Source organism: Camelina sativa, chromosome 3, assembly GCF_030686135.1.
Source record: "Camelina sativa cultivar CO46 ecotype springtype chromosome 3, ASM3068613v1".
Classification (NCBI taxonomy): domain Eukaryota; kingdom Viridiplantae; phylum Streptophyta; class Magnoliopsida; order Brassicales; family Brassicaceae; genus Camelina; species Camelina sativa.
The window spans coordinates 13,329,217-13,357,113 of NC_141882.1; the positions used below are offsets into that span (position 1 = coordinate 13,329,217).

A 27,897-nucleotide genomic window follows, 5' to 3' on the forward strand; every position below is an offset into this window, starting at 1 on the left:
CATGAAGAGAGAGAACAAAAGAATTACATGTTGTACATAAGAGTGGCTTTGGACTTACCTTGATTGGCAACAACATGTTGAGTTGTTTTCTGCTGAGATTCGAACTGTGTTGGTTATTGTATGAACACTTTTTTTTTTTCTCGAGTTCGTAGAAAACATCCAAAACTAGTCAAATCGTTTCTTTTCCATTGAACTGTTGCCTCACCTTTTCTCGAATTGTCAATCTGAATAAAACACTAGCTTTATTCATGATTTTAATAAACAAAGAAAAGAAAAAGAAAAAAGATAATGAAAGTAATAGTTATGTAATGGAACGTACTGATACAATGAAGGAAGAACCCAAGCTAACTGACAAAACCAAAAAGGCTTATCAAGAAGAACTCATGTTCTTAATTTCCACACTGTAATGACTTTGTTTTTCACTTCATTGTTTAGTCTTTTTTTCTTTTTTTTTTGACAATCCCATAGACCTGTTTTTTTCTTTTGAAATTTTTACCAATGATTATGGATCCGAAAAATACTCTTTGCCTTTTTGTTTTGTTCTATATCTCTTTTTTCGTTCCTCGACTTTTATATTTTCTACTAGACGAAGGAGACACAAAACTACGATATCTAAGCTATTTAGATTACTTCAGCTGCAAAGTCATATATGGCTTTTACATGCAAATTTTTTTTTCAACCATGTTATGTATAGATTAGTGTTTATTGCACATTAGAAATCGATATTTACGTGCCTTTTTTGTCTGTCGGATGTACCTCAAGGGGCTGGTTATGTTTTTTAGATACATACAGTTGCTAAATTAAGAATTGATCTCTACTATGCTATATTAACTTTGTTGTATACTTATATGGTTATGTTGTTTCGATTGTTTCTTACATTTTCTAAAACAGATATGTCTTATAGCCTCGTGAAGTGACGTTTTTTTAATACTATCGTATCTAAGAAATCATTTTTCTCTAGATGATTCATAGGTTTATGGTAAACCGACAGAACTGAAATAAGATTACATTTAGTAAGAGTGGGACTAGGGTTTTTTAGTAATGAACTTGGGGAGTACTTAAAGGGCATGGACAGATCGCACGTAAAGTCAATATTTATGCACACGTGTATAAAGAAGCTTTAAAGCTCAATAACTCTTTTACGTAAAGCCTCAATCAGTTTACAAAGATAACGATTAGCGAGTGTACAATATTCTAAAGGTAAGTGATTATAACCAAAACTAATAATTATAGAAAGTTTGTGTATAGACATCACATCTTGTGTACCCCTTTTCGAATGTATATCTTCTTGGGAACGAGTTCCACTGGTTTTTACTTCATGCATAATTATTTGATTATACAGTATAATGTTAATTTTTCAGTTAATTATTTATGATGATTTTGCATGATATTACTTTTGATTGGTGTAAAACTATTACCAGGTTTGACTAATCACTTTATGTCAAATCTAATTTAGTTTATACGAATTATATAAGACCATATGTAAATTGACTAATCGTTTAATGTCAAATCCATGTTTATCGATCGGAGGTATTTGGATTCAACTCTACGAAAATTCACCCTTGTACTTGAATGTATAGTGAACGTTAGGTAGTGTAGCTATACTAGCCTAGATCCATACTCTATAGGTTTCTTAGTTGTTCATAGCTATGCAACTCGGTTAAACACTAGCCAATGAACAACTAAGAAGCCTATAGATGTAGCTAGGCTCATCTCAACCGATTGCTCTCTAGTCAGAATTCAAACCAGGTAACTCACTGTTATCTTAAGGGTTCAAGGCTACTCTGAAAGAGGCAAAGCTCCCTTAAAGTTTAAACTTATGCATATATGATATAACCTTTATTTATACTACTTTTGTCCCTTTTACAAGTGCATGAAAGGTATAAGATTAATCCACCTGGAGACAATTTTTCTGACTCAATTTTTTAATATATTTGATTTATATTTGTACATATTTTAGAATTAAGTTATATCTTTCGTTTCACAAAACTGTCATTGAAGCATTATTTTGTATGTTTTAATATAAGTGTCCTCTTAGATTTTCAACAGAAAATTTGGCATAAAAATACCTAATTTCATTTTTATGTTCTAATATAAAAATTCCTATTTATATTATCAAAAATTAATTTAAATTTGAAGGGTGTAAGAAAAATTATGTTGTTTTCTATAAGTTTGTTAAACAGTGTCAAAATGACAAGAGTGAGATCGGGAGTGTATATTTATGTGCGCCATTTGTAACAAGATCGGTGTATTTTAAAACTATTGATGGTGTTGTTATGCACGAACGTGGGTTTGTGTTCATCATGATGAAGTCGACAAATATATCACATCCTTATAACGATCCTTTCTTATATTATCATATCCCACAAATATTTGTATATAAAGATATGATTCGTCTACGGTTATATACTTCCCAGCCATTTACGTGTCCTTGTGCGAAGTTGTTACATATAACTTTTTAAAAATATTATCCCACATGTTCTTGTGAATATTTTGGGTATATTATCATCTAAGTTGTTTAAATTTATACCCACAAAAAAAAAAACGATATCCAATGAAAAAGAAAAGCATTCATCACACCGTATAATAACAGTGTTTGAAACACTGTGTTTCTATGTGATCAATATTCAAATACTTGAATGAATCGCAAATTATTTTTCAATAATTCAATACAATTTTGTAAGTATTATTAGGAAATAATTACAAATGTCACACACACATATACAAACGGTTTAAAAATGGCATCATATTGTACTGATATTTTGCATAGCATTTTAGTATCTGTTTCAAACATATTTAACTATTCAACAGAAAGAAATGAAAGCCATATAATGTGCAGTCAAAAAAAAAAAAAACCATATAATGTTTCCTTGGCGGATTCTTATTGGTTAACAAAGAAACGTATTCCGAGAAATGCGGTTGTATCTCTTTGCTTCGCCGTTGATCACTCATCACTTCTTCTCTTTACGATCGCAAGTGTACCCGTACATATGATACGTAATTATATGTCTACTCGTATGATGTTATATGATATCTAGTCTTATCAAATTCATAATCAAGTTCATTTTGGAGTGATCTTGTCATGAAACTATGTCAAGACAAGAGATCATAATCTAAAATGAAAGATACTGAGAGGTCTTTTAGTTTGAATTCCGTTATTAATTAAATTAATAAATTAATAAAACTTGAAATGGTATTTGAAAATCAATGTGCTATTATTCTCTCACAATAATATGAATCTCTTTTATTCTTCTTGCGGGCAGACAAACAAAAAAGAAAGTATTAATTTATATCAATTATAAAGTTGTACCTCTATTCTAACGAATTATTTGCGGCGAGTAATCAAGAACTAGTATTATATTAGAACTTCACAAACTCAAGTAAACTCAAAGAAGATAATCTAAACTAAAAAGTACAAGACTTGGCCATTGATCCGATTATCTATATATGATTAAATAAATAGAGTATCTCACTTACTAATAAATTAATATCTCGTTATAATATTATATTTACTATGATATCTGTCTCCTCTCTCTCTCTCTCACCAACATGTAGAAGGGGAAGAAGATGTTCTTCATCTCATACATCACGAAAAGTCAGCGTCTCTCTCTCTCTTCATCATCTACCTTCCTTCCTTCTTCTCCTCAATCTTTTCTCAAGAAAATCACAAACTTTCCCAAGAAAACACTCACAACTACGATACTAGAAATATAATCTCTTCTTTCTCTATCTCTCCCTCGGATATGTTATGATCATATTATCTTGATTCTCGATCAGTTTCTTTCCTCTATATAGTTTGTATATATTACAGCAAGATATATATATATATACACTCATCATCGTCATATATAGATTATGTGCAGCGTCTCTGAGCTTCTTGACATGGATAGCTTCCAAGGAGACTTAACAGACGTCGTACGAGGAATCGGAGGGCATGTGTTGTCGCCGGAAACTCCACCTCAGAACATCTGGCCTCTTCCTCTCACGCATCCACTACCATCGTCGTCATCAGATCTTCATATAAATCCCTTTGGAGATCCATTTGTGAGCATGAACGATCCACTCCTTCAAGAACTCAACGCCGTCACAAACTCCAGCTATTTCTCCACCGTAGGAGATAGCAACAACACCAATAATAACGGTTTCTTGGTTCCTAAGGTATTCGAGGAGGATCATATAAAGAGTCAATGCAGTATCTTCCCAAGAATCCGGATCTCGCATAGTAACATCATCCACGATTCCTCTCCGTGTAATTCTCCGGCCATGTCGGCTCACGCTGTCGCCGCCGCAGCAGCCGCCTCACCGAGAGGGATCATCAACGTAGACACAAACAGTCCTAGAAACTGTCTATTGGTCGATGGCAACACGTTCTCTTCGCAGATTCAGATATCTTCCCCTCGGAATCTAGGCCTTAAAAGAAGGTACAAATTTTAGTTTATTAATTATTCTTGATCTTGGATCAAATGATTCATTAAATGTTACCTTTCTACACAATATATTGATTTAATTACAAGATGGTTTTCTAAAGTTATATATTATAGGTATAAAATTATTGGAATTCAATTTGCATTATTTTGATGATACCATATAGAGTAAATTAAATTAGGGTTATAGGCCACTAGGTAGCTAGGTTTATAGGAAACTATCCATCGCTATTACCATTCGGAAAAAGTCGGATGCATGCAACATATGCTAATAATAGAATGAAAAATTATGGTTTTCTTTGTGTATGTATATCATAATTCCCATTATTGAGTGTTTTAGGTTTTTTTTTTGTCTTTTATCATGATCAATATCATGATAATCATGAATTTTTCTGCATATATAGACACTATATATTTAATTGTTTAGATTCATAAGAGGAAGGAGGGTTGAGGTTGAAGACACATGCAGGAGAATCTATGAACTGTCACAATTAAAAGAACACATAACTTCGTTGCATCATGTCTCAAACCCAACTGATAATAATGTCCCACTACCAAACTTAGCTTTCATCACTTACATGTATACACACGTACGTGTGTGTATTGAATATCAGATCAAAAACCACACGTGTGTAAGTATGTTTTGTATATACTTGGTTGCAGGAAGAGTCAAGCAAAGAAGGTGGTCTGCATACCAGCGCCGGCTGCGATGAACAGCCGATCAAGTGGAGAAGTGGTTCCGTCTGATCTATGGGCTTGGCGTAAGTACGGTCAAAAACCCATCAAAGGCTCTCCTTTTCCAAGGTACTACACTAACTCATCATACCAAAATATTCATATATGATAATATATATTTATATATCAAAGACTAAATTAAACTTTCTTTCACCACCACATTTTTCTTGGCTCAAGTTGTTACGAATATTCGTATGCAACAACTCGCCTCTTGCTAATTGTGACATTTGGTCCATATGTATATTACTAAATACTAACCCATGAAAATAACATTTGTTTACTTATACGTACGATTGTACGAACTATGTTAAGTTACGGATAAAGTTCCGTCATAATTTAACGTTTTTGAAACTTTAATAACAAAAGCAAAAGAAAGTTGCAATTACAGTATATCGTTTATTTAATTTCATTTTGCAGTTTTATCACTCTGTAGCCAATAGAATGATAATCATCATGATGACTATATATATTTCATAACACCAATGTATCTTGTTATATATAATGATTTGGCTAATATCTATGGACTATGGTTAATCAATTGTGATTGTTGCTTTCAGGGGTTACTATAGATGCAGCAGCTCAAAAGGTTGTTCAGCAAGAAAGCAAGTCGAAAGGAGCCGAACCGATCCAAACATGTTGGTGATTACATATACCTCGGAACATAACCATCCTTGGCCCATCCAACGAAACGCTCTCGCTGGGTCCACACGCTCCTCCTCTTCCTCCGCTAACCCTAATTCCTCTAAATCCCCAACGGCAAACGCAAACGCAGCCGCCTCATCCATTGGCTCCCAAACCACCTACTTGCCTTCCTCCGCCACTCCTCCTCCTCCTCCTCCTCCTCCTCCTGTCTCAGTCTCCTCAGTAAAAGATGAACGAGGAGATGATATGGAGTTGGAAAATGTAGAAGACGATGACGATGTTGCTCCATATAGACCGGAGCTTCATGATCATCAGAACCAGCCAGATGATTTCTTCGCAGATCTTGAAGAGTTAGAAGGAGATTCTCTAAGCATGTTGCTTTCTCAAGGCTGTGCCGGCGATGGGAAAGATAAAAAGATGGCGTCTGATGGGATCAGCGATTTCTTCGGCTGGTCGAGGGATAACAGTAATAATAATAATAATAACTACGACCAAGAGTCAAGGTCGTTATAGATAGTGTTAATTACAGATAAAAGTATTATTTTTAATTAAGTTGAGCTTGTGAAAATGACGATCGTAGTGTCTGCTCAGGTCTGGGCTAATGAGCTGGTTACTTGACAGACCAGTATTTATCGTCATTTGTTCTACATATATTTGTTTTTTGTTTTTTTGTTTTTTTTTGTTTCCGGCGGATCCCTCTTGTATAGTTAAAAAAAAAAAAGAATTGAAAAGCAAAGGGCAGTATTTTTTTAAAATTTTTATGTGTAACGACATGCTTTATTTATTTCTCGACAATATTAGAGAAGAAAATTTGACCAAAATTCCTTAACAAATCGTTTGAGCTAAATGCAATGGATTAATTGTTACAGTTAATATGTTATGTAAGTTTTGCTGCTGTGATGGGAGCAGGAGAAGTGGGGCTAAGGAATATATGGTGGATGGGACACAAAGTGAATAAGTTCGTTCGTCTACAGTTCAATCACCAAACGCATCCAATAACCCATACTAAAGCTACCAAGCTAGGCATATATATCGAATTATCTTGATTATAAGATCAAATTTAAATAAATCTAAAGTTTTAAATCATCTACTATAAATTTATTTATTATTTTCTGTTTTTAATGGTTAAGAGGTTCAAGACTGTAGGTCCAAACATCCTATAGCAAAGCCTAGACCATGTAATATGATTCCAGGTGGACTAGCTAGAGGGATTACTTATTTCAACAACCAATTTTAGTTCACTTTATATTCTATAAGTTTATATAAACATATTTTAAAATGGTCAGTTTGTATGATTCATTGCGTTACCAATCTTTTGAAAAAAAAAAAAAAAAAAAAAAAAAATTGTCAGGTCGTCATTGTGTTTAGTTTTTGTTTTTTTTTTTTGTTTTTTTTGTTCATAATAAGATCCCACATTATATTACAGTATCTTGTTTAGGATGTTTTTTATTTTCTTTAGGATGTTGCTATATATGTACGAGCCTAATATTAATTGGAGTTTGGGGGTGATGAATTTTTTGGATCTATATATGTAAAATAGGTAAGAATAATTTCTCAATCAGACAATGCATGTGGGCGATCTTGAAAGGCAGGGAGAAAAGCCCTAGTTTCACGGCTTTCTTAATGGGGAATTTAACTTAGAATCCCATTCTAATTATATTATATTCCGAAAAGGCCAAGAGCTTAATTAATATACATCCAAATGTTGTCTTTTTTTTGGTCATCCGATGTTATTAATATTATCAAAGTGAAACGTTGTCAAATATAACCATATGCGGGCGGATGAAAGATATATCCCTAAAGTCTTAAGCAGGCGAAAAAATTGATATCCCCAGAGTCTAAACATCCGATGCAAGGAAAAAAAAACAACTACACCAAGCTAAATGATACAATAACACCAAAAGAGACATATAATATCAAAACAAATCGAGAGAGGACAATTCCTTAAGCTATAAGCAGAGATAACAGGGCAACAACCTTAAAAATGTAGAACCAAGATAGCAGAGAAACTTCTTCTTCTGAACCACCTGCGCATGCGATTTATCACAGCCGCCCACGGCCAATCCGTAGATAACAACTACTTTCTCCTATCATGTTGAGAGCCAATCTCTCTAGAAACAAGGACATCATAACCCGGCAAGCAAAGGGCACTCATAAAAGTTCATAGAGACTCAAACCAACTCCTAGATGCGACGACGACGACTGATGCGTCTCATTACGTCCAACTAGAATCCTTCAAAAGGCGATCATATCTAAACAGATCATGAAAGCGGGGACAAGGAGCAAAGCACAACTTGTCAAAGTTAACACACGCCGCGAACTCCAAGGACAAGAAAACACTGCAAGCTTTGAAGACTACCAACCAAACACTAAGAACGAAAATTCTGCTAAGAAAGGAGCCGAGCCTAAAAGGAACCACAAGCTGAAACATGGAGACAAGGACTGGGAGAAAATGCAATGGCTTGAGCTAACAACACCATTCCAAACTTGCGGATTAAAAATGAAAATAAGCACAGGACCAGCAACAAGATCTAAGACAGGAACAAGCAAACCCTAATGGCAATTATTCTTTAAACCAACCGTTGATCTAAGATCCGGCATCATCAACTTTACTTGTAATCAGAAACCCTCTTAGAGATGACTGCTCTAACTGCTTCCTCAACCTAAACACAAATCAGACCAAGAATCCTCCAAAAAGGTTCCCCAAACGAAGGTTTAAATAAGACTGCATACAACACTAAACATCTAACCCTAGCTAAAACGGTGCAGGAGAAGGACGGGAAAATCAGCTTACTCAAACAGGAGACAACAAGAACCCATGGCCACAGATATGAGAAACATCACCTAAGAGATCAGGATCACTCCGGATCTGACCAAGGCAACAGAGGCTTCTCCTGAAAACCGTCAGAGGAGGACGACCAAACGCTCAAAAGACCGTCGAGCAGACCTCGCTATGAAGACCATCTCATTTGCTGAGCACACTAACCACACCATCGATCCACCAGATCTAGCCAAGGCGACACAAACAGAAGCAAACAAACAAAATACAGAGCTATGGGGGTCCTCTCACAGCTACGGCGAGGAGCACCGGTCACCAGAGAGGGCAGACATAGATTTGGTCTTTGGGCGACGGCTAGGGTGAACTCAGGGGAGAGAAAAAAGAAAACGCGTTGCTATTCACATTTTTCACATACAAATGTTGTCTTTAATTCGTCGTTTTATGATATTATTCTCATATAATGTATACTTTGTTGAAACTGTCACACCTCTGTATACACACTGTTTATTTTTAAGATATCAACGGTTAATAGGATGTCGCAGAATTTTGTTTGCTTTATGATTTTTTTTTTTAAATTATACATCATTTCTTCATTGATGTATGTTTTTGTTTTTATGATTTTTTGCAGCAAAACTTGTTTAATAGAAGAAAATATATAATAGTTTAAAATCTTATTATATAAACCTTGCTTCTCAAAGTTAGTAACTCACCAGATTGTGACATGTGTTAGTTTTAACGATTAGAGATTAAAGTTAAAAACTCACCAGATCATGACACATATCCATTTTAACAATTAAATATCAAAGTTAATAACTCTTTAGATCGTGACATGTGTCAATTTTAAAGATCAAAAATCACAGTTTTCAAACTTAGTAAAACAAAGTATAAGATAATTGTAATCTTATTATATTAAAACAACAACTAAGATAAATATACTATGTGTCATCAATATCAAAGTTTCACTGTTACAAAGATTCTCAACCACTACATGGTAAAATAAATATACTATGTGCTATTCATATTTGGTCGTAGAATTATACTATATAACACATTAAATTTTATGTCTTTGTTTGCACAAAAAAAAAAAAATAAATACATTTCATGTCTCTATGGTTAGCCAATTTCGGACACTGAGTACTGCAACAAGATTTGTGAAGGCACATGCGAAGAAAACGAAGATCATGAATAACCAATTGGTAGCTAGAATTGAAGTTTGAACTAATATTTTTATTATATTAAAAATCTTATTACATAAAATGGATTTTCAAATTAGCCATTAACATGATCATGACATGTGTCAAATACATTGATGAGATGTTGACACTGTCAAAAATTATTATTTTTTAAAACAACTAATTAAAAAAATAACAACAAATATAAATAAAATTTATATGTTTATATATAAAAAAATTTCTAAATCAAAAAAGAAAATTAACAAAACTAATCTATTTTCCATTGTAAGTTACTTATATTATACGTGTTTTCTCAATAAGATTTTGACATGTATAAACAAAAAAGTAATTTACTAAGCATGTATATTATTATTAATAAATAAATAGTGAATAACAAATTTAAAATCTGAAGTATTTTTCAATGAAAGCTATCAGATGCAATGCAATGAAACTGAAGTATATAAGCCTGCTAATTTAATCGAGGATAGAGACACTGATGGAGGCTTCAAAAGTGATTGTACAGTTAGTAGCATTATAAGTTTGGAAGATAAATTGGTCGTTGATGTTTTTGGTCAAAATATAAAGTTGTCTTTTTGAATAATGTTGATGATTTCGGTACTGAAACAAGAGCTGCATGATCAAGTAATTGAGAAGCGGTTTCAAATTTGGGAAGTTGGAACGATATACCATTTTAAAATTGGTTTCAAACAGGATTTATGTGGTTTTCTATCGGATTAGGTTCGTAAACCGTTTAAACAAGGTATATAGAGAAATATATGAGAACTTTTGATTCAAGTAAAAATAAGTTGAGAATTTATGATTCGAGAATATTTGAGACGAGGTCATAGCTTTAAGTTGTTTTGGTACAATTGAATATTTCTGAAGAGTAAATAGGTCGTTGATCATTAACGTGATTATGACATACTCCCTCTGTCTCATAAAGATTGATGTTTTGGGATATTTTTTTGTCCCACAAAGATTGATGTTTTGTAAACTTCAAGAAACAATCATTGAAAATATTTAAAATTTTGAATTGTTATTGGTTTAAAATTAAATAATATCCCTTTAGTCAAAGGAAATAATATATTTAAACTCCGTAATCATTGTTTTATTAAAATGTGTAAAAGCTTCTAAGCATCAATCTTTATGAGACAGAGGGAGTATGTCATGTTTTGGATTGTATAGAAAGTTTCTATTTTGTATATATGAATTATCTAAGAATTATATATAACATAAATTATAATTTTCAATTTGTTTTTATTATATTAACTTTCTTTCAAATTTTCAACTTTTATTGGGTTAGTCATAAAATTATTGTAATCGAGTAGATAATTTACATCAGTTGTTCATCCGAAATATCTTTGGATTAAAAAAAACTTCATGGTTAAAGAAATTATGTCACAAAACAATTTTAGTAATTATAAGAACTATAATTATGCCAAAATGAAAGTAAAGCAACATAAAATTTGTTTAAGTTGTTTAGAAGATATTTTATAGGTGATGATAAAAAACATACTTTAACAATAAAATAATTTTGGGTATAAGAACATATTTTTAATGGTAAAACATAGAGTAAAATTATACGTGATTACTTATTAGATGTTGCTTTGATGAATTTGTTGCATGTCAAATATTTTGTGAATAAGTTGTGAAACGTTTTTGAAATTTGACAATAATAATATTTGTAACGATATAATTAGGCTTTAGATTATTGTAATAATTGTTATAATATATTAAAAATATATAAATATAAATAAATGTATGAAGGTAAATACAAATATTCTCTAACTTACATTATTAATATATTTACTTTAAAAAATAAAAGTTTTTATATATTTGTTAATGATTTATTTTCTTTAACAATTTTTAAATCCGTACATCGTGCGGGCCTTATCTAGTACAAATAAAAAAATCTGTTTTATGATGGTTTTACGAAAACGCTGTAAAATTTCGCAACATGTTATCATTATAGCATAAGTCAACATGTTACCATTACATTATACTAGAATTTTTTTGAATGAATATAATATGTAACTCGCAGATCTTTTCATTGTTAAACTATTTTCGTATATCATAGTAATTTTTTTTTTTTTTATAATTATTATAGTAAATTTCATGTATGCAAGCTACATGATCAGATTCATTATCCCTCGATTTTGTCATGGATCTGTTATTTCTCCCGTATCATTTGGATTCAAATGTTCTTCTCTTCTCTTCTCTTATGTTGTTTGGTTATATAAAGTGAAAAAAAAAAACAAGAAGAAGCAATCACAGCAGCACGTTTCACATACACGTATTATTTTTTATTTTTTTAAAAATCTTACACATATATGTACTATTTAATTATAACTGAATTAGATGAAATGATCCATGAGAGTGTCAGAGACTCAGAGCAGCCTTTATCAATATGTTGTCCCGCGTTATTTACTACGCGATCGATCTAACTGATGTGTGTATGTCAACTTTAATTCCATCTTTGTCTTTTTTCTCGTACCAATTTTCTAAAATTGAAATCCATATACCAAATTTTGTATTTACAGATATTACAAGAGTAATATAGGGATTTTAGTGAATTAAAATTCTAACTTCGTAACAAAAATGAAGAAAAATAGTAGTAGCACTGTAGCAGTTAGTTGTCGAATTGTCATTTCCAAAAGTAATTTGAATTAAGTATAGATAAAGTGCCTTAATAGCATTATACTAGCATAAGTCAATGTACTAAGTCGTGGCCACCAAAGTATATATTATTTTTTGTCAGCCAATAATTATATTTCAGCAATATTTTAAAAATAACAGAATGAAGAAGAAGAAAAAGGTAATGAGTACTAACAATTTTGATGTGGGATTTTGAGAATATAATGGAAATAGTGACTCTAGGTCAAGTCAAATCGTCCATCTAGTCTGATTGATAGAAAGAAAACTTCATCACAACTCTTTGTTTCCTAAATAAATTGTTTTGATTTGACCAGAGGGGGAAAAGAATAGTCTTTACATTTTATTGCCAACTATCTAATTTACTTTTTTTGGGAAAATAGTTTCTTATTTATAAAAAAGTATAATTTTTTGAAAATAATAAAAGTTTCTGAAATATTTATATTTTCTGGCATGATTAATATTGAAGAATCTTGTAAATGTATTGTGACTTTAGGTACTTATAGTTTTCAAAAAATTGTTTTTGTGTTCACGATATGTTTCCTCTCTAGTATTTCCCTATTTATCACACTTTCTATGAACTTTTCTTGAACTTGTTTTCTTCTCAGTAAATTTAAATTATAACTTTTTTTTGTCATTTGTTACTTCGTTATCAAAGATATTTGATTTTTAAGTTTATTATAAATTTACAAATAATGATATATTAGACCATTTTTCAATGAAAATGTAGTTAGTTATTTGTGTTGATAAATTTCTAACTATGAGACTACAACAATGATAGTTTTCAAATTTGATAAATTTCTTTTAGTCTTTTCTTCAATTTACTGAAAATATGTTTTAAAAAAATAATTAAGGTTGGTTCCATTTTTACTTTCTTAATTTTTATACATTATCTTTTTCCATTATATCTTATGAGGCTACACTTGAGGACTAACAGATCGAATAGAGAAATTTGCAATTAGCCCTTTACGAAATGGCGTTACATATATACCGTGAAGTTGATTAGGGATAATGAACTTGTTGAACACAAAGAAGTTTTTCACCTGGAAACTGCTCATGGTATAAACACTAGAAGCAGGAGGAATACAAATTGACGAGTCAAATTTCCATTATACCGTATTTTTCTACTTGCAATGAGAATGACTTGTAAGTTTTGGGCAATCTATCATTTTCTAAAGTTTATATATTATTTTTGATGAACATATTCCTATTTCGTTTAATACACTCTTTATGTCATACATTTTATTTTTTATAAATCATATTGTACATACATATTTTTCTAAATCATATTCTTTTTCTTGAAATTGAAGAGAATCATATTTTTATACATCAACATAGATGTATTTTTTAAATAATATTTTTATACATCATTTTTTACACATTATAATTTTTTTATAAATCTTTTTTTAAAGAATTTTTTTATACATTGTGTTTTTATAAATAAAACATATTTTAAACATCATATTTTTAAACATCATATTTTTAAACATCATATTTTTAAACATCATATTTTTATACATTATTTTTTATTATATTTTTATAAATTATATATATATATATATATATTTTTTAACGGCAAACAATTATCCCCTATATATTAAAAGAGAAACATTTTGGAGAAAAACCTGATGTGTCGTCGCCAGAGATCTCCGTAGCCAATTTATTGTTCACCCTTAGTATTACATAAAATTGCCACTCCTATATATTTCTTTTGTCAACTACCACTGATATTCAATTTATTTGTATACACAATATTTTGTTCCTATAAATTGGTAAATATTATTCAAAAATTGATAAATATTATCCCTTATATATTAAAAGAGAAACATTTTAGAGAAAAAACTGATGTGTCGTCGCCAGAGAGATCCGTAACCAATTTATTGTTCACCCTTAGTATTCTATAAAATTGCCACTCCTATATATTTCTTTTGTCAACTGCCACTGATATTCAATTTATTTATATACACAATATTTGCTCCTAAAAATTGGTAAATATTATTCAAAAATTGATAAATATTATCCCCTACATATTTTAAAAATTAAATTAATTTTATTATGTATTGTAATATAATAATATAACTATACTATGAGATGTAAAAATATATATATTTAAAATCATATCTTTAAAAATATAAATAATCTTATCTTTCTAATAATTTTATAAAGCTCTAATGGTGAAATAATCGAATATCATTAAATATATAGGGGATTTACATTAAATTGTCATTAGTATAAACTAAGGAATATTTCATTCAATAATTGAAGGAAATCTATATTATTAATTAGGGAATACACTTAAGGGTTAAAAAAAATTATATTAAATATCCATGTTGCCAAATGACCCAATTTACATACTAAGAAAAAGATTAAATAACATATTTATTATATTTTAGGAAATCGTTCAAATTAGGTGACGAGAATTTGATAAAATTAAATAACATATTTATTATAATATAATCATATTATGAGAATTTTGTGTGGGTATATTCATGTACGGAAAAATACGGGATGAGAATTTGGGAACAAGAATTCAAGCAAAATATAAGCGAACATACTATTTACTCATGTGAATTACGAGAAATGAGTTTTCTCAGGTAAAAAAAAAATAAACGTTGCAATCAGACATATTAGACGGGTTTGATCGCTTGACAATTATATTTAGGTCATCTGGAAATTCTATGATATGCAATGAGATGGGTATAGACAAGTAGACATGAACACGGGTACAATTACGGTTTATTAACTATTGGTTATAGTTAAATTCAAAACAAGACGAGTATCTCATATATAGAACAAAACGAGTATCTCAGTAGTCACAACATTAAGTGGTCCCATATATTTAACAAGACGGTTTCATTTCAATTCAATTTTAATATATTTAGCGTGATGTATACAGAACCAGACAAGTATCTCATTCTAAAATATATACATCTAGGTTAAAAATGAGAAATAAATGAAACTGAAACCGAATCCAAACTTGATTTAACATCCTTAAACAAACAGTTGGAAATGTTTGGATTATATTTAGAATAATATAGACGTAATATCACGTATCTAAATTATATCTTAATTTTTTCTTATATATATATATATCATTTATGGAGGTCTGAGTAGAAGTTTACATGAAATTTTTTAATTTTTTTAAAAATTATGCAAAAATAACCCTGCACGTATGTGCGGGTCCGAACCTAGTATTATTATAAATATGTTACATAATACATGATACATGAACAATTCAAAAACAACCATTGAAACAAATAAAAGAAATTGAACACAATTTCGAGGAAGAAGTGGAAGTAACCCTGCTTTCTTAATGGAAGTCTTAGAGGCAACAAATGAAATCTGTGAAGTCCTCTCTTCGTATACTCGTAAAAGGCTAACATCTCATAGATGAAACTCGTAAATTGCATCACTTTGATTAAAACAATACACTGATATGTAGCTTGAAAAGCTCATGGATCATGTCTTTTGAAACGTTTTATGCGTCTTTGCCAGTTTGTGAACATTGTTTCTCCGTTCATAAAACCTAAAATTTTTAACCGATGAATAGAGAGAACATCATCGTATGACCATGTCGTTGAAAGTCGAAGGCCAATACAAAGCCTGTGTGGACCTGTTCCTTCAAGCGAGATGGTTAATTCGTTGATTCCCGAATCAAAAATCCAAATGATATCTCCATACAAATGGTGCAGAGAAGAATCATCGGTTGAGAACAAGATAACGTTGGTGAGGAATACCACCGGAAACAAACCCTATATAGGGACAACCATCCCGATTCGAATGAATCGGTATTACTTGAGACAAAGGACATCGATCGGATGAATCTGACCAATACGGCAAGTTAAGATAGGCTATCAAAATTGGAGTATAAAGCAGAAGTGAGTGAAAGCCCAAATCTTGAATCACCAGAAGAGAAGCATATATCACCACCGTTACAATATGGCAAAGATCATAGATCTGAATTATGTGATTTGCCGTTATTTACACTATAAAAACCAGAAACTTGAAGAAATTAAAGAGAATAAAAACTAGAGACGAAGGTGACCGACGCCGGCCAAAAACTGTGGATTGTTAGTTTGTCTTCGATCGCCCTTGAGTCGCTAGGAAGAGACGGTTTCTTATATATATATATATATATTTTTTTTTCAAAATTTCTTTTTCAATTTCAGATTTCATTTATTTCTAAAAATAAAACTTAACTAAAATAAAAATTTGGGTTTTTGGTCTTTCTACATAAATTTTGTGTCAATATACTAATGAGATATTATAGTATGTCAATAGACCCAAATTTGGGTCAATTTTAGTGTATTTGGATATTTTCACATAAATTAAAGGAAAGCCACCAAAACTAATTAATTTAAATCACACTCTGTATCTTGCACAGGTGGTGTCCATTTCTTGTCTCTGATAGAGTCTATCTATGAGTCTCTGAAAATGCAGAGGATATTTCTCAAACTCATCGAGGGTGAAGTTTGAACCAGAACTGAATTGGATTTTTGGTTTGGAATTTGCAAGTGAAGTTTCAGTTTGGGTGTCGGATCGGAGAGTTATCTTGCTATGAGTTCTTCCTTTGTTTAATCCCATTCCTAAACCACAAACATTGAAACAGTTCACTGCACGTCTCCACCTAAAGATAAGTCTTAACTGTCCATCGAGACATGATCCATAAGTGTGATCACTAGAAAACAGTTTGATATGTGAATAAGTGGAAACTGTTGTACCTTGGGATAGACTTAGTACCTTTAATGATGGAGAGAAAATAAATGTACTCTATACAAATCTATGATGAACAAAATCATGTCTATGGATTCCACCCCTGAACGCTTTACATGGTCTGCATTTTTGCGGATTTGCTGTCCTTGACATTGAACAAGTTAGGTTCTTGTTGATGAGGCCCATATGCATAGCAAACAGAAATATAAATTGATTTCTAAGCAGAAGGAATCCTGAAGACAATAACAAAGCTACATTTCAAGTTAAGTGAAGGAGAATCTAAGAACCTCAGCGGACGAGTATGATAAATTGGACGTTTGATTTTGGGTTTTAATTCTGTGTTGTTTGCATCATGTAAGCAGATAACTGATTGTGTAAACTCAATGACAGCAATTTGCATCCTTTGGAAAGGGATTTTTTGTTTTTCTTCACACGTACGTTTGCTGCACGAACAAGAACTCCAAGAAGATAGGAATTAAGCCGAGCAAAAACACAAGGCTTCTCAATAATTAAAGTTGTAAACTAGCAACTATTCAAACCTATAGCAACTTACACGCTTCTGGATTCTAGTTTAAACCATGAACAGGTAAAGGCATACATGTGAAATTAGAATGTAATACCGACACTACATGTATAGCTAACTCACAATATTGGATTCATAGACCTCTCTATCAGTTTCCTTTTCAATCCAAGGAGCAAAATCATAACGCTGAGAAAGGCACAAGTTCAAGTAAGTTATATTTGGACCCTCTTCAAAGCATTGACCTTCTGTCTAATCCTTACCAACAACCTGATTTTCTAGTGCACGAGGTTATAACACTTGAGGAGAAGAATCTTCATGGAGATAAGAATCCGATGATTGTGTGTTTTGACGTTAGACATGAGAGGATTAGTTTTATCAAAGCGCCTGTGGATGTTGTGTGTTGGGAGGGTAAATAAATATTGATAGAATACAAAGGAAAGTTAGCTTCCGTTGTAAGGCACCCTTTAGTTGATAGTTAACGTGGATAAACATGATTGGTCCAAGCAAACATTTAAAGCTTCCCTTCTCTTATTATGAGTAAACCCAAATCATTATTATTATTTTTAATGTTCTACAGATCTCCCAAAATCACCCCAATTTTTTCCTTTAATCTCACTACATTGATCACAAATTAACTTTTCCTTCTTCTTAAAATAAAAAAAAAATATAAAATTTCCTAAATTCCATAAAACTCTCTAGATTTCCTTAATTAATAATTACCAATTTGATGAGGACACAAAGAACAAAGAAAACAGGAATTATTGTCATATAAATATAGTTCCCAAAGCAACCCTAAACAGAAATACACTGAAATTCTCTTCATCTCCCATCACCAAATTGAAGAAGATCTAAAACTATTCAGAACACCTAATCTCAAATTCAGATTCTAAAACTATGAGTTCATCAGGTATACGCTTTCGTTATCAGAGAGCTTCAACTACTTTTTTTTTGCCGTGTTCTTCTGTTTCCTCATAATTAAAGAATTTGTTTTCATGTTATGCGAATTTGCCGGGGTTTTTTTTGTTTTCTTCTTTCTTTTGTGGTGCGATTGACTCGGTTAATTGGTTATCTGCAGATCCAATTGCGAAGGTTGATGAAGAAGAAGTTACGGTGAAGAGTTTAGACCTAAAACCTCTCTGTGATGAGGTTTGTTTGTGAATTCTTCTTCATTTATTTTTGTAGTTATATAATATGAGTTTTGATTAATTTCTTTTGTGTTCTTTTGTCTTTATGCTTCAGGTTAAAGAGTACTTCGCTGGAAGGTCGATTTCAGAGAAAACACTCGAAAGAAATCGGGTTATGCAGAAAATCATAGGCGGTGAGGTACGTTACCCAAAGTCTTTAGATTGACTTATTAGTTAGATTCTTGTCTTAAGGAGCATATATGCTTGGTTCTGGTTCCGTAACGTGTGTGTCTAGCTAGGGCGTACTCTGTTATTAATTATATATTTACTTTCTTACCTGTAATTTCTTGCTACGTTAATGGCAGATTGTGATTGCTTTTACGTATTGGGAAAGAGAGGAGCTTGTGACTTGCAAGTACCGGTGGTATCTAACTAAGAGGTTCAGTCAGGTAATTCACGTCACACAAATTCTTTTCTCTTAATATAAATATAGCTAGCAATAGCATTACATGCATATGAACAACTCTCACATGCTTTCTTAATTTTTTACTTTTGACTTTACTTTAGGAAAGGAAAACACGGACAGCACGGAGGATCTTGTATGGGGTTAATGACATAGAACAAGCATCTGAAATCATTATAGTATATCTTCTCTGCCGTACGTTCATCTCCTTTATATATATATATACATGATGATCATATGATGGGTCGACGAACTTAACTGTGAGCTTTTTGAATATTATAGGTTGAAGGGGAACCAGATAAACTTGCAATGGAAGAGGCTGGTTTTCTCAATTGTGTCTCTGTTCCTGATGGAGCTCCAGATATTGTTTCTTCAAAGCCAGTCCCACCTGAATCCAAGGTTTGCCTTGTCTTGTTCTAAGTTTCGTACTTATTTTTTCTTGTTCTTTACATTCTCTCTTATTTGGTTTCTTAATCATTTTACTGTTTCTGTGATGCTAGGACAAGAGCTTTAATAAGTATCTATGGAATTGCAATGACTATTTGAAAAAGGTTTGTGATAATTTTTTTTTTTCTGGTTTGATGTGATATTATTGGTGTATACATACATCTCAAATGCTTTCTCTATTCGTAGGCGTCTCGGATTATTATTGCTACTGATGGAGATGTAGCTGGTCACTGTCTGGCTGAAGAACTTGCACGGCGTTTGGGGAAAGAAAGATGTTGGCGTGTCAAGTGGCCGAAGAAAAGTGATGACGATAAACATTTTAAAGATGCAAACGAGGTCAGATTATATTTTATGAAATTGCTTTTCGTTGTTACTTTTGGTTTAAATGACCAACAATGAGTTTTTTACTTAGATGATTTGTTTTATCAGGTGCTTATGTCTATGGGACCTCATGTACTCAAGGAAGCTGTTCTAAATGCTGAGCCATACCCTATTCCATAGAAGGATTTGAAGAGACATGATGCCTTCTTCTTATCATAGAATACATGGACACAAGTACGGTGTTTTCAACGGGGTGTAAGAGTTGAATTCATGCACTTAATTTCTTTAACAATGGGACGGCAGTACACCGAACCTTTAAGATAGATATTAGTGGCAGCGCACATTCTATAAACCAATGTGATAACTGACAATGGTATATAGTAATTTTTGTTTGTTTAAAACTTTGAATATGAAATTTAGATTATAATTGAGAAGTTATATAGTTGTTTCCGCGCTGGTACACTAAAACACCAAAACTATAAAAGCTGGATATCTTAGTCCGTAAAGACCACAACTGTAAAAGTTGGTTTCAGACCGTTCATTTTTTCGCATATCAAAATCAGGAGGGATGACCGGATGAGTGATTTGATGTGTGAGTCACAGTAAAATCTTTGTGGATTTGATATAACATAACACTTTTGGATAAAAGCAAACGAAATTACATTAGTTAAGAGGACAATTAACCAATGGTTAAACTCTACCGCTAATGTAGAAACTACTACAAGAAACAAATCAGAAACAGACACAACCAGGCAAGTTAAGGATTTGGACATTCGAGCCTCTGGATAAAATCGAAGCTAGTTCATCAGATCTGTTTACAACAACTTATTTAGGTCTCGAGAAATCCTAGGGTTTCTCAAGATGCATTCTTCGGCTTTTAGGACTTGAACCATTTCCCTTGGAACCACACACACTTCTTCTGTCGATAGCTTTTCCTGAATTTCTTGAGAAGCAAGCAAAAACTGCATTTCTCTTCCCACCTTTGAACTCTCCCGACTCTGCAAAAGTATAACAAATGTTGCATAAGTTCTAAAATAGATAGATTCGGTGGAGATTAATTTGGATTCATGGTTAATCTTTATACCTGCATATTGGTCTGCTTTAGTCGAAGAATCTCAATTTGAGCCTGCAAGAACTTGACATATTTAGCTGCGGCGTGGAACATTTCGGCAGTGTTGTGTTTCTGGCTTCCAGGGATCAGTTTTCCGAGCTCATGAGTCTTCTCCGTGATTCTTCTTCTCCTCTTTCTTGCTGCGATGCTCTGAGCAGAAAGCTCCGGTTTCTTGGTATCACATTTATCACTCCACCCCACTTTGAATGCCGGAGAGAAGTCAGGAACAAGAAACTCGGAAAAGTTTGAAGTCTCGGTGACGTAGGAATCCAAGAGATTACGATTAGGGCTCGGAAAGAAAGGTTCGTTAGTGTTGAAATGGAAGCTGGAGTTAATGAGCTTTTGGTGTTTTGGCGTGGGGAAGAAGGCATCTAAGTCCTGTGACTCGTTGAAGACTTCGGTTTTAGGGCTAGGGAGAAAGATGTCTTGGGGAGGAAGAAACGGCTCGTAGAAGTGACTGAACTCGCAGAGAGACGGTGAAAGAGCTTCTTCGAGATGCAATGGCTGATGCAGTTGATGTTGCGGCTGTGCTTGAAAGAAGAAGGTATCTGTTTCAGGGACAAAACAATCCTGAAGCTGGATTACATCTGAGTTGGGGGAGAAGTAGCTTAAGCAATCCATTAGAGACGAAAGAGATGATGAATATGGTGTTTTAGCAAATAAAGAATGTGAAGCAATCAGGAGCAGTTACTGATGGGGAAGTTTTGGTTATATGAGTAATTAAGAAGACTTAATTAGCTTCAACTAATTAAGCTTAGTATAGTAAACGCAGAAAACAAAGGAAAAGGACAAGAGAAGATATATGAGATGAGAGGATCAAAGATTCTGTCTTTTGTTTTCTTGAAGTGAAGTAAGACTTGAGGTTGTAATTAGTTTGTAACTTCACTGACTTAACCGTCACGAAAATATATATGAAAGAGAGAGAGCAGTTAAGGTTTTGGCGAGGATTAAGGAGGGTTATAGTGGGTTTAAAATTAGCGTAACTACCTCCTTAGTATTAGGCCTTGTTTTTTTTTCTAAACTATTTTCTTAAACACTCAATTCAAGAAATTATTATATTGTAGGATTTAGGAGTAACCGCTGTAATTATATAAACTCGAACCTTTGAAGCCTATCTTTTACGTACCAACCAGTCTACTCAGCTCATACAATTTAAAATTCGTTCAACAACTTTCTACGAAAGCATACACCACTAAACACATTTGGTTCATTCTCATAAACTTATATATAGTAGCTTGAATTCGCAAAAACATATTTTAAAATTAACTCGTTCAGCAACATTTCAATGTTATACTTTGTATATATGGCTATTTTTATCTTCTAAAACTAGTGAAAAACTAGAGAATTATTGAATTTTAGGCTTTTATTCACTTTGGCAATATGGGTCTAGCCGGACTAATTCGATGGATGAACAAATCTCTTCATTTTATCAAACCCATTACTTAAAAGAAAAGAAGAAAATAACTAAAGCCAAAACCCAAAATACGATATGGTCTTGCGCAACTCAGATGTTCTATCAAAATTGAAATCTCATTTTATGCTTTAGCATGTCACCAATTAGTCTATCTTCATTGAATTAATTTGTGTTTCCGACGATAATTTTCTCTTTTTATAAATGTTACTAATTTATTATTGTGATCTCTAAAGCAATTAAGAAAAGGAAATTGAGATATATTTATCGTATTATTTTAGCGTTTTATATTTTCCGGTGGTGCGATTGACTCGGTAAAGGAGCGAGCTACGGTTTTAGCGGCTAAAGTTGTGAGATTGGTAAGTTCCACGTTGCTGCCTCTTTGACTTTGCCGCCAAGTATCTATAATTACACATGGGCCAGGCCCAAACTATAACACGCGCTCCCTTTTTCCACGTGTCACACTCGCTTTGACTTTGCCGCCAAGTCTTTTTTTCCTTAAAATGGGTCGAAATAAATGCAACAGGCCTGAAGTAACAATTAATGGGCCTTTTTAATAGAAAGCCCATTTACATCAAAAGAGAGCAGAAATCAAAATCTACTTCTTCTCTCTTCTTCTTCTTCCTCCTTATGACACAGAGAGACAGAGGAGGGAAAGAAGCAGAAGAAGAACCCCTAAAACCCTTGAGCTACCACTATGAATAGCTGAAGACTTTTCTCACTCAATCAATACTTCGAGATGCGATTTTTGCTTCGTCTACCACAAACCCACCTGCGGAATCTCTCTTGCTCGATGTCTGTACTCATGGGTTCCAAGCAATTCCTCGAGTTTTGCCTTCTTCCTTCTTTTGCCGTATCCTCTTCTTCTTCTTCGTCTTCTCCTTGTTATTCTCCTGGTAGGCAGCTATCTTCCGTCTCTAGACGATTACCTCCGGTTTTGGCCTCGAGACCCGTGTCCAAAAACAGTCCTTTTCACCAAAGGACCAGTGGCTTATCATCTTACACTTCAATCTCTAGAGTCGCAACTCCTGGTATGTGTTGGATGCTTGAGTTCTCTCTTCCGATTTCAATACATGTTTGGAATTTTGGACATTTGGGGTTTCATTTTTAGTCATTTAGGATTCTATTATTGTTCCTATTGCTCCCCTTTTGCAGTTTCACTGTGTTGTCATGCTTCTTGTAAATGAGTCCTCTTGTGTTTCCATGTGTATGCAATTTAGATTATAAGCTGCTTGCAATACAATACAACAAGCTCTAATAATCCCAGCATTTTCTGTAGTTGATACTGAAGAAGAAGCAGACAAGAGGGCTGTTTCATCTAAATTAGTTACTCTGAGGCGTAAATTGGCGGAACAAGGAATTGATGCTCAAAACTGTCCTCCAGGACAATATAGTGGCTTGATATGTCCAACGGTATCCCTTAGAGTCTTTCTCATATCCCTATTTGATTAGCCAAAAATTGAGTAATATGTGAATGCTTCCTTTCATAGATGTTTGCTCTTTCTTGTTGGATTCTTGTTGAGTATCTGAAAAAAGGCTAATTTAGATTGTCGACTGTTGTTTGTGGGTACATCAGTGTGAAGGTGGAGACTCCCTAGAAAAAAGCTTGTCACTTTTCATTGCCTCGGATGGGTATGCTATCTTGATATCTCATAAAATAAGTTTTTGGGTTTTGAACTTGGTTTGCATGAGACTGTAGTTAATCATGACTTTGTAGATCGTCAGCTACATGGAACTGCTTTCGGGGGAAATGTGGGTTAAAAGGGGGAGTAAAGGTGAGCTGTGATGGTTAAGTATAAGTACGAGACCAAGATTTTATAAAGTAGTAATTGATTATATTTTGAACTTATCCTCATTCCTGTTTACAGGCGGATAATAGGTTGCCATTTGCTGAGCCAAAAGAGAAGGTTGAAAGAAAAGTTACGGTGGACAGTTTAGAGCTAGAACCTCTCTGTGATGAGGTGCTTGTCTTCTTTTACATGTCTCTTTTGACATGCTTATCCTTATTCTTTCTTCTGTGTCTACTGAACTTTCTGAACTCTTCGTTTCCTTGTTGTTATATGAGTTTGATGATATTATTGTATTCTTTGTTATGCTTCAGATTCAGGAGTATTTCGCTGCAAGAGCGATTTCACGAAAAACGCTTGAGAGAAATCGGGTTATGCAGAAAAGAATAGGTGATCAGGTACCTTACGAGTGTTCTTCTCAATTGGTTATTTTTCAAGATCAATTTCTGTCTTAGGATTTTAAAGGAGCTGTTACTTCGCACTCGCTGTTCCGTCTTGATTGCAATTTAGAAATCCTGATTTATCGTGTTACATTCTTATCTTATGGAACATGCTTGGTTCTGGTCCTGTGTGTCTGAATCTGTTGTTTCTTACCTCTAATTTCCTGCTAAATTTTATGCGACAGATTGTGATTGCTTTTACGTATTGGCAAAGAGGGGAGCTTGTGAGTTGCAAGTACCGGTATTTAACTAAGAAGTTCTTTCAGGTTCGCGTCAGACAAATTCCCTTCTCAATAGCATACATGAACAACTCTCTTGAGCTTTTCTATTACGACTGTTCTCTTACATACTTTTTTCTTTGAGTTTCTTTCAGGAAAGGGATACACGGAGGATCTTTTATGGGCTTGATGACATAGAAAAAGCATCTGAAATCATTATAGTATGTCTACAGTTATCTCCTTTAAATGATCATATGAACTGTGAAGAGCAGTATTTTTATTTTGTGGGCAAAATTAAACTTTAGGTTGAAGGGGAAATAGATAAACTTGCAATGGAAGAGGCTGGTTTTCGCAATTGTGTGTCGGTTCCTGATGGAGCTCCAGCGTCGGTTTCTTCAAAAGAAACCCCACCTGAAAAGGTTTGCCTGGTCTTCTTCTAGGTTTCATACTTTACATCTCTTTTAAACATTCTCTCTTATTTGATTCCTTAAGCATTTTACTGTTCTGTGAAGCTAGGACACGAAGTATAAGTTCCTATGGAATTGCAATGACTATCTAAAAAAGGTATGTGATAACTGATTATTTAGTTTTATGTGTGACTATTTGAATGCCAATCTTCCTTAAGTTTTTTTATTCGTAGGCGTCTCGAATTGTTATTGCTACTGATGGAGATGGACCTGGTCAAGCTCTGGGGGAAGAACTTGCACGGCGTTTGGGGAAAGAAAGATGTTGGCGTGTCAAATGGCCGAAGAAAAATGAGGAGGAACATTTCAAAGATGCAAACGAGGTCAGATAGATTTTATGAATTTGCTATTGTGGTTACTTTGGTTTAAATGACCACAATGATTCCTTACTTGGATGATTTTCGTAGCTGCTTATGTCTGAGGGACCTCATTTAGTCAAGGAAGCTATTCTAAATGCTGAGCCATACCCTATACAAGGATTATTCGCCTTCAAAGATTTCTTTGATGAAATTGACGCCTTCTATCATCGCACACACGGATACGAGTATGGTGTTTCAACGGGGTGGAAAACTTTGGACAACTTCTATAGTGTAAGCTTTGAAGTCATGTTATTAATTTAATATTGTTCTCGGCTCATCAACTAATGTGATATATTATATTTGCTCTTGATCAGGTTGTGCCAGGAGAGTTGACTGTTGTTACAGGGGTTCCTAATTCTGGGAAGAGTGAATGGATTGATGCTCTGTTATGCAATCTTAACCATAGTGTTGGCTGGAAATTTGCGCTCTGTTCAATGGAGAATAAGGTTGTGTTTCTGAACTTGTCCTTGAATGGGAAAACTGCTTTATAGTAGCTTTACCTGATTGTTCTTGTTCCCGCTGCTTCCAGGTACGAGATCATGGCAGGAAACTTTTGGAAAAACATGTACAGAAACCATTCTTTGATGCAAAGTAAGCCTCTTTACTTTGAAAAGACCCTCATAATCTGATTGAAGCCGTGAACTGTTGCTCTTGTAATGTCTGAACTTGTACTTAACTTTGTTCTTTCTTGAAAGTGGTGTGTATGTTTCTCCTTTTTTCTCAACAGTTATGGAAGAGCTGTCCAACGGATGAATGTTGAGGAGTTGGAGGAAGGGAAAGAGTGGTTGAATGACACCTTCTCTCTCATAAGGTAAAATATTGAGCTTTAATTGCACTCGACTCTCCGCTGATACATCAACTACCTAAAGACCTGGAAAGTTGCATCACTTGGACATGATATGGTAATAGTTTGGTGTTTGGGTTCTCATGACTAATCAGATGTGAGATGGATTCACTTCCAAATATTGAATGGGTTCTGGAACGTGCAAAAGCCGCTGTTCTTCGGTATGGGATTCGAGGACTTGTTATAGATCCTTACAATGAGCTCGACCATCAACGTACTACACGCCAGTGAGTGATGATAATGTTTTCACTTCAGTCAGTTTTACATTCTTTCCTTTCTGAAACATGATAGATTTCTATTTTTTTTGGTAGGACGGAGACAGAGTATGTTAGCCAGATGCTTACAAAGATCAAACGCTTTTCCCAACACCACTCATGCCATGTCTGGTTTGTCGCTCATCCAAAACAGTTGCAACAATGGGATGGCAGTGCACCGAACCTTTACGATATTAGTGGCAGCGCACATTTTATAAACAAATGTGACAATGGTATAGTAATTCACAGAAACCGCGATGAAAAAGCTGGGCCTCTTGATCTTGTGCAAGTGGGTACCAATCCCTTCATCTTCATCTGTAGTGTATATTAAAATTTGCGTTCGTACTGTGTGAAGTTGTTAACTATTTGTTGTATGTTTCAGATTTGTGTGAGGAAAGTACGAAACAAGGTTGCAGGACAAATTGGTGATGCGTACTTGTGTTATGATAGGTACATAAGCTTTTCAACTATCTTGTTATTTCTACATAATCTAACCTAACGGACTGAACAGGATTGTATGCTACTTTGGCACTGAAAACTAGCTGAAGTCATTCCAAAGTACTCAAAGTTTAGATTAAAGAACTGAGTGCTTCACGCCGTAGAGAAATTTTGCCAAACCTTTGTAATGGATTTGTAATGAAATTCTTTTTTCGACAGGGCAACTGGTTTGTATTCGGATTCTCCAGAGACGCCTGAGATGAGATTAAACAAGAGGCACTGATCAGTTTAAAGGCCGTCAAACACGTTGGACATAGCGTATCGATAACATGTATCAACTAAATTTTTATTCCTCTTGGTTTATCATTGATGAGGAAAAAGATCTTCTCGTGAGAGGATTCTCTTACCCCTTTGTTTTTTAAACAGACTGTCTCGGTTAAAAAGACAAGATTCTAGCTCTATGTAATGACGATCGTCGTGCCTCTCTCTCTCTCTCTCGTGTCTGGTTTGGTGGGTCTGATCCAAAATGCGACTTAATTCGATTTTTTTTTGTACAGCTCTGTGATCTTTTGTGCT

At 33.5% G+C, this 27,897-nt stretch overlaps 3 protein-coding genes, 1 long non-coding RNA gene and 1 pseudogene across 5 annotated transcripts; 3 read left to right on the forward strand and 2 right to left on the reverse strand.

Moving 5' to 3' along the window:
* Positions 1-3,314: 3,314 nt before the first annotated feature.
* On the forward strand, positions 3,315-6,556 carry LOC104777097 (putative WRKY transcription factor 14). The gene is made up of 3 exons (XM_010501307.3): positions 3,315-4,421; positions 5,088-5,228; positions 5,717-6,556. Exons 1-3 carry the CDS (start codon positions 3,856-3,858, stop codon positions 6,312-6,314), a joined length of 1,305 nt encoding a protein of 434 aa, XP_010499609.1. The 5' UTR covers positions 3,315-3,855; the 3' UTR covers positions 6,315-6,556.
* Positions 6,557-16,579: 10,023 nt separating this feature from the next.
* Positions 16,580-18,028, reverse strand: LOC147946882 (uncharacterized). The gene is made up of 3 exons (XR_015586965.1): positions 17,764-18,028; positions 17,145-17,560; positions 16,580-16,990 (listed from the first exon to the last, which is right to left on the reverse strand). It is a non-coding gene; the product is annotated as an uncharacterized LOC147946882 (long non-coding RNA).
* Positions 18,029-18,182: 154 nt separating this feature from the next.
* LOC104777098 (primase homolog protein-like) lies at positions 18,183-20,433 on the forward strand. Of its 2 annotated transcripts, none has more exons than XR_015586967.1 (9): positions 18,183-18,547; positions 18,716-18,786; positions 18,880-18,963; positions 19,130-19,213; positions 19,332-19,422; positions 19,510-19,626; positions 19,728-19,778; positions 19,861-20,010; positions 20,104-20,433. XR_015586967.1 is itself a non-coding variant. In XM_087495670.1 (9 exons), exons 1-9 carry the CDS (start codon positions 18,535-18,537, stop codon positions 20,173-20,175), a joined length of 717 nt encoding a protein of 238 aa, XP_087351796.1. In that variant the 5' UTR covers positions 18,324-18,534; the 3' UTR covers positions 20,176-20,433. The 2 variants fall into 2 exon arrangements, 1 of the variants encoding a protein (XP_087351796.1); XM_087495670.1 differs by having other exon boundaries at positions 18,324-18,547; positions 19,332-19,406.
* Positions 20,434-20,792: 359 nt separating this feature from the next.
* Positions 20,793-21,906, reverse strand: LOC104778962 (transcription factor bHLH52-like; annotated as a pseudogene).
* A 1,193-nt stretch (positions 21,907-23,099) lies between these two features.
* Positions 23,100-27,877, forward strand: LOC104777099 (primase-helicase Twinkle, chloroplastic/mitochondrial). The gene is made up of 19 exons (XM_010501309.3): positions 23,100-23,548; positions 23,797-23,930; positions 24,094-24,149; positions 24,235-24,292; positions 24,386-24,478; positions 24,619-24,702; positions 24,930-25,010; positions 25,118-25,183; positions 25,268-25,381; positions 25,479-25,526; positions 25,603-25,749; positions 25,834-26,016; positions 26,100-26,231; positions 26,315-26,376; positions 26,513-26,596; positions 26,725-26,856; positions 26,941-27,172; positions 27,266-27,333; positions 27,541-27,877. Exons 1-19 carry the CDS (start codon positions 23,257-23,259, stop codon positions 27,602-27,604), a joined length of 2,130 nt encoding a protein of 709 aa, XP_010499611.1. The 5' UTR covers positions 23,100-23,256; the 3' UTR covers positions 27,605-27,877.
* Positions 27,878-27,897: the final 20 nt, after the last annotated feature.

What these genes read in the sequence shown, in the direction of transcription:
- LOC104777097 (XM_010501307.3), top strand. Translation starts at nt 3,856, where the DNA reads ATGTGCAGCGTCTCTGAGCTTCTTGACATGGATAGCTTCCAAGGAGAC. An exon ending in AATCTAGGCCTTAAAAGAAG is followed by an intron (nt 4,422 to 5,087) that starts GTACAAATTTTA and finishes ACTTGGTTGCAG; the next exon opens with GAAGAGTCAAGCAAAGAAGG. An exon ending in AAAGGCTCTCCTTTTCCAAG is followed by an intron (nt 5,229 to 5,716) that starts GTACTACACTAA and finishes TGTTGCTTTCAG; the next exon opens with GGGTTACTATAGATGCAGCA.
- LOC104777098 (XM_087495670.1), top strand. An exon ending in TAAAACCTCTCTGTGATGAG is followed by an intron (nt 18,787 to 18,879) that starts GTTTGTTTGTGA and finishes TTTATGCTTCAG; the next exon opens with GTTAAAGAGTACTTCGCTGG. An exon ending in GCAATGACTATTTGAAAAAG is followed by an intron (nt 19,779 to 19,860) that starts GTTTGTGATAAT and finishes CTCTATTCGTAG; the next exon opens with GCGTCTCGGATTATTATTGC.
- LOC104777099 (XM_010501309.3), top strand. Translation starts at nt 23,257, where the DNA reads ATGCGATTTTTGCTTCGTCTACCACAAACCCACCTGCGGAATCTCTCT. An exon ending in CTTTTCATTGCCTCGGATGG is followed by an intron (nt 24,150 to 24,234) that starts GTATGCTATCTT and finishes ATGACTTTGTAG; the next exon opens with ATCGTCAGCTACATGGAACT. An exon ending in CTTTGGACAACTTCTATAGT is followed by an intron (nt 26,017 to 26,099) that starts GTAAGCTTTGAA and finishes GCTCTTGATCAG; the next exon opens with GTTGTGCCAGGAGAGTTGAC.